We start from the raw sequence: 11087 nt of genomic DNA on the forward strand, positions 1-11087 counted from the left end.
CTGGGAAGAGTGCAATGATGGTGCCAACTTGGGCCAGTGAAGCAACGTCCTCCACAACTAGACTGAAGAACAAAACGACAGCAACTTATCTGTTCCCCTTCCCCCAATTCCCCAGCACTGTTCCCATCCCAATTCCCCAATAAAAATCTTTAAAAAAAAAATATCAATTTGCCCAAAAGAAGGCAGAAAAAGAGCTGAAGAAAGAAAAAAAAACAGGCGGGACAAACAGAAAATTACCAGTAAGATGCAAGATTTAAATCCAATCATACCAACAATTATATTAAGTGTAAATCGTCTAGAAATATTGATTTTTTTATATTGACCATATATATAATCATCTCGCTATTAATACAATCAATGGCAGACTCTTAAGTTTTACTTGTACACTATATAATAATCTAATGTGTAAATTGTGACTTTTTTTACTTTCTTTTGCAAGTAAATACCTATACTATTCATTTCCTTTTCTTGTGTTATTACATTAACTCAGACCTACAGCAGAACTGAACAAGGGTTGAAAGTGAGTATTCTGATCAACACTGCACCATTACATGAAGTTTTATGAATTTTCCCCATTTTCAAATTATGAAGTATCCTTCTATTTTTATTGTTTCAAGTATTTTTAACCAAAATGGAAGCTGGCTACTATCAGGATTTTCCTGCATGTACTGAGATGCATTATATATGTTCATATAATTATTCTCCTTTTTCCTATTAATGTGAATTCAATAGATTTTTAAATGTTAAACCACATTGTATTTCTGAAAAACAAAAACAAAAACAAAAACAAATATGCCATGAGCAAAACAACACTAAAACGTAAGAGTAAGATTAGGACAAAAACACATTAGATGTCAAAAAGTAGAGGATAACAGTATTGCTAAAATTAAAAACAAGAAAGTAAACCATGCAGAATCACATTTTCATTAGTTTAATGCTTATTTGCATGTCTAACAAATACTTTTAAAAACTGAGGATTACTTTAGAAAATAAATAATGAAAGAAATCTGTCCTACACTAAGAGACAACTATAATATTGAGTAAATTGAGAAAACATTAAACATGTACAACTTGCCACAACAAACCTGGTTAACATTAATTTCAAAGATGGAGAAGAGAGGGAGAATGATCTGCAAATTGCAGTGAGAAGCAGCAAAGAAGACACTTATCCCCCTCGACCTCCCTTTCAGGCTCAGTGGCATAAAGGCTGAAGGAGAGAAACAGTCATCACTTAACAGGTCTGCAGGGGAAGCAGTATCCTGGAGGAGAGACAGGTTTCCATTAGAGAAAGAAGATAAAAGGAGCATTGGGAGAAGTTAAGGATTTAAGGGATTACTACTTTGATTATGAACTCCAAAGAGAGTACAGTAGGAGGATTTTAAGAGTTGAGGATGGGTGGGACAGGGGAACAGAAGATACTGACAGCCTTAAGGAGATAAGATGTGGGAGATGAAAGGTGATCAAGGATTCCCTGCTTTTGGAGGTACCCAGGCTATACAGAGTTAAATAATGAGAGAAGTCCTGGCAGATTCAAGACAGGTGTTGGTCAAACTCTGAATGTTGGCAAGTAGGGAAGGGTGGGTGCTTGTGGTTTCCTTTTGACAACTTTTTTTTCACATTTAATATTATTTTATATTAATTTCAGGTGTACAGCATAGTAGACATTTGTATAATTAAAGAAGTGATCCCCTGACTACTCTAGTACCACCTGGCACCATATATAGTTATTACCGTATTATTGACTATATTCCCCATGCTTTATATCCCCATGACTATTTTATAACTACCAACTTGTGTTTCTTAATCCCTTCGACCTTTTTCATCCTGCCCCAATCCCCCTCATCTTCCACCATGATAAATCTAGTATCCATCCGACACCATACATACTAGATATTACAGTATTGACTATATTTTTTATGCTATAACCTATGTCCCCATGACTACTGTGTAACAACAAATTTGTTCTTTTTAACCCCTTCCCCTTTTTCATCTACCACCAACCCCTCTCCCACCTGGCAACCATCAAAATGTTCTCTGTATCCATGAGTTTGTTTCTGTTACATTTGTTTATTTTGTTCTTTAGATTCCACTTATAAGTGAAATCATATGACATGTCTTTTACTGTCTGGGTTACTACACCCAGCACAATACCCTCTAGATCAGTGGTTCTCAACCTGTGGGTCGCGACCCCTTTGGGGGTCGAACGACCCTTTCACAGAGGTCGCCTAAGATTATCGGAAAACAAAAAGATATTTACATTACGATTCATAACAGTAGCAAAATTACAGTTATAGAGTAGCAACGAAACTAATTTTATGGTTGGGGGTCACCACAACATGAGGAACTGTATTAAGGGGTCGCGGCATTAGGAAGGTTGAGAACCGCTGCTCTAGATCCATCCATGTTGTACAAGATGGCAAGATTTCATTCTTTTGTTATGGCTGACTAATATTCCATTGTGCATATGTACCACCTCCTCTTTATCCATTTATCCATTCAGGGACACCAGGTTGCCCTCCTATCTTGGCTATTGTAAATAATGTTGCAATGAATATATGGATGCACACATCTCCTCAAAGTAGCATTTTGGGTTTCTTCAGATAAATACCCAGAAGTGGGATTACTAGGTCCTTCTTTGTCTCTTGTTATAGACTTTGTTTTAAAGTCTATTTGTCTGGAATTAGTATTGCTACCCCAACTTTTTTGTTTTGTTTTGTTTCCATTTTCATGAAATATCTTTTTCCATCTCTTTTCTTTCAGTCTGTATGTCTTTCGATCTGCAGTGAGTCTTTTGAGTGCTTTCTTTTATTCATACAGCCATCCTATGTCTTTTGATTGAAGTATTCAATCCATTTACATTTAAATTAATTGTTGACAGACATGTAGTTATTGCTATTTTATTTCTCATATTTTTTATCTTTTTCTTCTTCTTAAAGAAATCCCTCTAAGATTCCTTATAATACTGGTTTGGTGATGAACTCCTTTAGCTTTTCCTTCTCTGGGAAGCTCTTTATTTGTCCTTTGATTCTAAATAACAGCTTTGCTGGGTAAAATAACCTTGGTTGTATGTTGGTGCTTTTCATCACTTTGAATATTTCATGCCACTCCCTTCTGGCCTACAAAGTTTGTGTTGAGAAATCAGCTGATTGTCTATGGGAGCTCCCCTGTCAGTAACTAACTGTTTTTCTCTTGCTGCTTCTAAGATTCTTTCTCTGTCTTTAACTTTTGGCATTTTAATTACGATATGTATTAGTGTGGGCCTCTTTGGGTTCATCTTGTTTGGGACTCTGTGTTTCCTGGGCTTGACTATCCATTTCCTTTGCCAGGTTAGGGAAGTTTTCCGTCAATGTTTCTTCAAATAGATTTTCAATCCCTTGCTTTCTCTCTTTTCCTTCTGGTACCACAATGATATGAATGTTGATACACTTGATGTTTTCCCAGAGGCCCCTTAAACTATCCTCATTTTTTTTGGATTCTTTTTTCTTTTTGCTGTTCTGTTTGGGTGTTTTCTGCTACCTTAGCTTCTAAATCACTGATTTGATCCTCTGCTTCATCTAATCTGTTGATTCCCTCAAATGCATTCTTTATTTTAGTTTATATTCTTCATTTCTGACTAGTTCTATGTTCTATATCCATTTTTATGTTTCCTATCTCTGTTGAAGTTCTCCCTGAGATTATTGAGCAACCTTATAACCAGTGTTTTGAACTCTGCATCTGGTAGATTGTCTCCATTTTGTTTAGTTCTCTTTCTAGAGCTCTGTTCTATTCTTTTATTTGGGACATGTTTCTTTGTCTACCCATTTTGGCTACCTCCCTGTGTTGTTTCTACATATTAGGTGGGGCAGCTATGTCTTCTAGTCTTAGTAGAGTATCCTTACATAGGTGTCCTGTGGGGCCCTGGTCACCAGAGCTGGGTCCTCCAAGTGTGTCCCTTGTGTGGGTTGTGTGTGACCCCCTGTTGTAGTTGAGCCTTGGTTGCTGTTTGCACATCAGTGGGAGGAAGTGACCGTCAGGCTGACTGGTAGTGAAGATTGGCTATGACAGTGGAGGAGTTATTGTGCAGGACTGCCCAGTCTTCCCATTGGAGTGTTGTCCTTGGAGATGGCCAGGTGATGCTCTGGCTTGGTTTGAAGTTGGCCACTGGGTGTGCCAGCCCCGGGGCCTCCTGGGAGGGGGCCCGCTGCAGGACAAGTTCAATTGCAGCCTGTGTCCTCCCCTGGGCCACCTGTCATGAGCCACAGAAAAATGTGCAGATGGCCACCACCCTCGCTATGCTTAGAGATGCCCTGAGAGGCCAAGCCACAAACTAAGGCCAGCTGTCACTAATGCCAGGCTTAGAGCTACTCAGCCAGAGCTACGGGACGTGCTGAAGCCAGATGCTGCTTTTTCGGGTTTTGTGAACCTTTGAGAAAGTTTAGGAAAGTCTGCAGCATGAGCCAAGGCAGGCCATCTGTACAGAAAATCCACTGGAAGCGGTTTAGGTGGATCCGCAAGTAGGGTGGGGCAGGGTCGCAGGGAATCACCAGGGCAGGGTGAATGAACAATGCAAGCCAGGTTGATGGAGACTCAGATATGGCATCTGCCTTTGTCTGGCACGCTGGGCGGGTCAAGGGCTGAACAAAAAAATAAATGGATTCCACCAGTTCCTCCATCTGGGAGAAATCTGCCCCTCCAGCCCTCATTCTGAAGCCAGACACTCAGTTCCTTCCAGTACGCCCTGACACCTTTGGAGCTGCTGCCCCAGCACTGGAGCTCAGAGTGATTAAGTCCATGCCGGATCCCTTTAAGGGAAACACCTGGAACTCCAGTTGCCCTAGTCTCACTCAGCCACAATCTCTGCTGGTTTTCACCAGAACTTATGGGGATTTCTCTCCCAGGCACTGAAACCCTGGGCTGGGTAGCCTGATGTGGGGTAAGACCCCTCACTTCTCTGGGTGCAACTCCGCAGCCAAGATATTCCTCCCAATTTCAGTGGTCACATGAGGGTGTGGGACCAGCCTGTTCCGTGTGTCCACCCCTCCTACCAGTCTTGAGGTGGCTTCTTCTGTATGTCCTTAGTTGTAGGGCTTCAGTTCAGGTAGACTTCAGGCGATTCTCAATGGTGGTTGTTCTGTAGTTTAGTTGTAATTCTGATGTGGTCATGAGAGGATGCAAGCACAGAGTTTATCTACTCTGTAATCTTGACCAAAAACCTGCTCCTTTTGACCACTTTCGATCAATGGAAGCAAGGCCATCTCTAGCAAATCCTTACTTTTTAGTCTTTTTCTTTTCCTTCCTTCCTTCCTTTTTTTTTTTTCTTTTCTTTCTTTTTAAGATTTTTATTGAGGAACTGGATAGGGGAACAGTGTTGGGAAATTTGGGAAGGGGACACTGTGTTTTTCCATGACCCATCAGCTCCAAGTCAAGTTGTCCTTCAATCTTAGTTGTGGAAGGTGCATGCTCTCCTCAGTCGCCACTTTCAATCTAGTTGCCGGGAGTTGGGGGGTGGGGGGGCGGGGAGGCAGTCCATTATCCCATGCAGGAGTCAAACTGGCAACCTTGTTGCACACTGATCCATCCAGCCAACCATGGCTGCTCAGCTCAAGATGCCGTTTTCAATCTTATTTGCGGGTGATGAGGGGCACCATTTCATGCGGGTGTCAAACTGGCAACTCAGCTCAGGCTCAGCTCACTAGCCCATGTTGGAATCGAACCAGAGACCCTGCTGCTCAGAGCTCGTGCTCTTAACCAACTGAGCCACTCGGCCGGCCCTAGTCTTTTTCTTAATTGCCTCTTCTATGACATTTGAAATTGTAGCCCAGTATCTTTTTTGAAATCATCTCCCCTTCCTACTTTTTTTAGTTTCTCCTACTACCTCTCTTATTATTCCTTCTCTTCCACTGGCTCTTTTTCTTCTACTAACTCTTAATACTCTGCGGTTTAGTACTGCTTTTCTTTTCACTCTTCACACAACCTCATGCTCCCTGGTTGATTTCATATATATGTATAGTTTTAGCCACTGCCTATATTCAGCTTCCTAATGGACATCTTTCTCTAGATCAGGGGTCAGCAGACTTTTGAGATGGAAGAGTCCCCAGGGCTCAGCAAACTGCAGCTCGCAAACTGTGGCTCTGAAGTAAAATTGAAAATGAAAATAAAACTATCATAGTTTCATTTATAAAGTTTTTAAAGGATATTATTCACATAACGTTATTTAAAAATATATTTATGGCTCTCGAATAATTTTTAAATTGCTGTGAGGGACAGGTTTGGCTCTTCCAGGGGTCGGCAAACTTTTGAGATGGAACCTACCCAAAAATCCGCATGTGGCTTGTGAGCCACAGTTTGCTGACCCCTGCTCTAGATAATCAGTGGGTACTTCAATGACAAACATCTCCATGAAATAAGCAATACCTCTTTGCCCAAACCAACTACTCCTTCTATATACACTTTCTAGTCTAAGAGGATAATGGGATGTTTTCTTCTATTTCGAAATTTGGCAGAAGTGAGAGTCCCCTAAAGATGAGAACTACAAATGATAAACTTTCCACACTCTAAAAAGGAAAAGACATCCATGCCAGACTTACTAAAAGATTAGCATCCCTATCATCTACCTCCCGCCTACTGAAAATGAAACAAAACAGATTAGAAACAGAAGTGAATTCATAAACAGAGAATGCTGGGCTTTACACCTCAGTGAGAACAAAGGCAGGAGTTCTCCAAGAAAACCTCTGGGATAAACTTAGCAATAACTTTGAGAGAAAACTGACATCCAAATCTTTGGCTGGCAATGCACTGAAATAAAGAACCTCTTAAGCCCATTTTGGTCTAGCCACCAGAACTGAATGCAATTAAAGTTCTTGGGAGAACACGACACATATCCCCAGGAGTTTAGAGCCTATGTCAACACAAAACTGGTTCCAGCCTGGAGAATTCTGAAAGCAAGAGGTTGGATGGAGCTATCAAAATGGTGGAGCAAGGACATAGAGAACAGCAGTTATGCAAGCTGCACTTCTACCACTGGATTCTACAGGTTTCCCATTAGCCAAATAGATGTTTCAAAAGGCCTAAGCATCTTGAAGGGCCAAAGACATGCCTTCTGGAATAAGGGCACTCCGCAGGCACAGGCTGTAGGGTGGACTACAGGAAGCAAGAGTAGGAGGAGATTACCAAAGGGAACTGGTGTGTGCACCATACCCAGACAGGGAACTGGACAATGTGGACATACCCATGTGGGCCTCCCCAAACCGTCCAAAATGCACAACAACACATTTGGGCACCTGCCACCAGAGGGTACCGACAGCTGGATTACAATCATCCTAGTCGTATAAAACTTTGTCCTTTCTCTTCTAAGCTTCCTTCCAATCAGAAGCCAAAAGCAGAAAAAGAGAGGAGGTAGAAAATTAAAGCAACAGATCATACTCCTCTTCTCCATTACATGACCCCTGAGCCAACTCAGGTCTGAGTTGAGAGGAGAAGTTTTCAACTGGATATAAATTGTTACCCCGACTTTTCAGAACTGTAAATTTAATCACCAAAATAAAGCTTATAGTTAAAAATGACCTCTGGTTAAGAGGCAGGGAAGAAAGATTCAACATGGCATGGCTAAAGTCAAGGATGAGAGAAAAATAAAGTTATTTCTTATTTGTATGCTATAAGATACAGCCCATATACCAGTCATATAAGTCCACAGTGCCACCATCTACTGTTATTCAAATCTGGGATACAGGAGTCATCATAGATTCTCCTCCTCCCTAAGACCCTGACATCCAGTCACTATGTCTTAAACCTTTTTCTACATAGCTCTTCCTCCCTAGTAGCCTCTTAGCTACTCGTCTAGCTCACACCTGAAGTACTATAATAAATCTAAGTTGGTGATACTCAATGGTGGCCTACACTTTAGAATGTTAAAATATTAAATCTAATATCTGAGCCCCACCTTAGAGACTCTGATTTAAATAGAGTCAGGTAGGGCCCAGCTATCAGTTTTTTCAAGAGATTCCCAGGTGCTTTGGAAGTGTAGCCACAATTGAGAATCAGTTAACATAACTGGCCTCTCCCAGAATCCAGGCTTACCTTTTACCAAACTATCATTCATAATGCCACAAGAGTCATCTTTTTAAAAACACAAACCTCATACTAGAGCAGTGGTTTTCAATCTAGACTGCCAATCAGAATCACTTAGAGAGCTTTTAAAATTCCTGATACAAGACTAATTAAAACAGTCTCTGGAAATAAAAACCAGGCAATGGCAGTAAAGCTCCCCAGGTGATTCCAATGCACAGACAAGGCTGAGAACCATTGCCCAGCAGCAATGGGAAGCAAAAGTCTTTAAGAACAATAAAATCCAAACTCCCCTGAAGTTAATGAGGCCTTCCATTCACCTTTGTACCCTCAGCTCTCATACAACCAAAGCAATGTAGCTACTTGAAAGGGTCATACTTTTACGTCTTTGTGTCAAGTATTACCTCAATCCAGAAAGCCTCCTCTGCTCACCCACAGCTAAGATCCAAATCACCTTTAAGGTTAAGACCTTTCAGAAGCCAAAGTAGCCTCCTTTGTATAAACCTTCCCTGACACACACAGCAGAGCTCATAAATCCACCATTGCTGTTATGATTCTGTAGGGCAATTCTTAATGTTTAAGTCTAACTTTCCCATTGAACTACTTGAAATTAAAAACAGACCTGATTCTTACTTTTATCCCCAATGCCTATCACTATGCATAACACACATAGTAAGCACTCAAATATCTGTTGAATTCATTCCGTTTAAGTAAATAATTATATTATTATACAGGTAGAATCCCATTTTAATAAACTTTGAGACATCATATTTATATTATAGTCAAGTCTCATTAAAATGAAAACCAACAACTAGACTTTTAAAAAATGCAAGGCAAATGTTTAATGTTTGTTCTATTTATGAACAGTAACAAATTAAGGAAAAAGGCAGGTACAAAGGGCAGTATGTTTCCAGAACCACAAGAGTGGAACCTTACTAAATAATGATGTTTGGCTTTCCACCTAAATATGTCCTTTAAAACATACCTTTTTCAAAATGTTATACTGGTATATAATATCTGTATGTTTTAGGAAAGTGAGCTAAGGCCAGTTACTAGAAGTAAAATAATAGGTAATTTGCCACCTTAAAATTAAAAAAAATTATGAAAAGCTTTCAAATCAAATGCTTTGAATGACTTGTATTTAAGCTGAAAAACACTGATAATATGGTTACCAGCATTTGGTGGCAATTTCTAGTACTCTGTGTACTCTGTTACCCAGCAAAAACTCATATCTCCATAAAAACCTGACAGCTTAGGCAGAAGGCACAGTATTTTATCAAAACAAGTTACATTTAACATTTTATATTCACATAGTCACTATATGTGTGACTTACCCAAAGACTGTAATTTTGCACAAATATTAACTGAATAAGAACTAAACACATAATGTATCTCATTAAAAAGATTTTTGTTGTACCCACATTCATATGGGCCATGGAAATCATTTTAGCGTGCAAAATGATTACAAGGTTACTATGTGTTTAGAGTATGTTTTTTAACTATCATATATCCTTGATTACTAAATTAATCCAGTATTTGCCGAATGCCTATTAGTTGCTTGGAAATGTATTAAAACTGAAGCATTGGAACTGATTAGTAATAAAATAAAGGCATTAACCAAAATACTTAGCTTTTGTGGCTAATTTTTTTTTTTTACCTTATTTGGCGATTTCAAAGGTGAGATGGCTATTTTATTTGGTGTCTGTGTTGTAGAATTTAAAGTTGATCCAATAACACCACTTTCGGATATTGTTATGGTCTTTGATGGAGTCCCGGGAGCAGACTGTGAAAGAACCCTACCTGCAAATAAGAGGCAGCACATCAGTTTGACTATTTAGAAGTAATAATCATATAAAAATGTATATGATGGTGATCCACACCCACAAGGACTGTAGTATATATGTTTACTATTTCATATATCTCCACATACAAACTGAAAACACTTAAGTGAGTCTCTAATGAACTATGATGAACCTAAGCTGAAAGAAACAAAACAATGTTTCTTAATAACACTTAGTATCCTAATATGATTTGACATGAAGTTCAAGAAAACACTTCTGCTCACATTCTCATCAATCTTGTTGTATCTATCAGAAAACAGGTTCAGGAAAGCTAAGCAACATAGCCTGTGTAACACAGCTCCTGAAATCAGGACTTGCAGTCTTAAAACTTCAAGCTCTGTTCTCTACTATACAGCAGCTGTCTTATTCTTTGAACTTACACCAAAGGATACAATTATATCCACATCTATAAAACATAGTTACTAAACTAACTTGAGCACTGGCTGGTTTAAAACTGCCTCATTTTAGACTGCCAAAAGGAAAAAAATTTTCTTTCTGCCAGATTCCAATAGGAAAACAGAAATACTGTGTTCCCTTCTGCACAATGCCCTTAAGAAACAACACAGAAAAACTGTAGTGTGGCTGGATGGCTTAGGGAATTGGAAATCATATCATAATGAGTTGAAATATTAGGAATTTTTATCCTAGGCAAAAGAACGCTACAAAGACATGACACATCTCCAAATTCTTAAAAATTTTGATTGTGTGATAGTTATTCATGCCCTTCATCAAATATTCTGGTTCTCTCTCATTCTGGGCACCTAGAACTACACTTCCTACCCCTCCCCGCTCCCTGTGGTTAGGTTAGGTCCACGTAACTAGTTCTGGCTATCGAATTATGACTAGAAGGGATGGATGTGTGTCATCTGGACCAGAACATTTACTGCCTATGCAAGGCCTACCAAAGCTCTTTTCCTCAGCCACATCTGAGGTAGTGGCTCCTCTGTCAACCTGGGTCTTTGACAGACTAATGAGAAGAGCTCCCCTTCTAATCTACAATGGACATGTAGATAATAATAAAGTATGAATTAAAAAATTACATTGGGGGATTTTTTTTTTTAAGCTTCTGAGATTTGGAGATTGTTTGTTATGGCAAGAAAGCCAAGATTGGCTGGCTGAGTGGCTCAGTTGGTTAAGAGCTCGCTCAAGAGTTTGAGCTCTGAGCAACAGCGGTTCGATGCCCGGCCCGAGCTGAGCAGCCGC

At 39.7% G+C, this 11087-nt stretch overlaps 1 protein-coding gene across 1 annotated transcript in view; it reads right to left on the reverse strand.

Annotated features, from left to right (window-relative positions):
• The window catches only part of LIN54 (lin-54 DREAM MuvB core complex component), an 88801-nt gene that overhangs the window by 35303 nt on the left and 42411 nt on the right, over positions 1-11087 (reverse strand). Inside the window, exon 4 of the mRNA XM_019652200.1 lies at positions 9701-9843. Within this exon, the coding sequence (XP_019507745.1) occupies positions 9701-9843 (143 nt within the window). The remainder of the gene's footprint in view (positions 1-9700; positions 9844-11087) is intronic.

The sequence above is a fragment of the Hipposideros armiger genome, unplaced genomic scaffold (assembly GCF_001890085.2).
Source record: "Hipposideros armiger isolate ML-2016 unplaced genomic scaffold, ASM189008v1 scaffold_175, whole genome shotgun sequence".
In the NCBI taxonomy this organism is placed as follows: domain Eukaryota; kingdom Metazoa; phylum Chordata; class Mammalia; order Chiroptera; family Hipposideridae; genus Hipposideros; species Hipposideros armiger.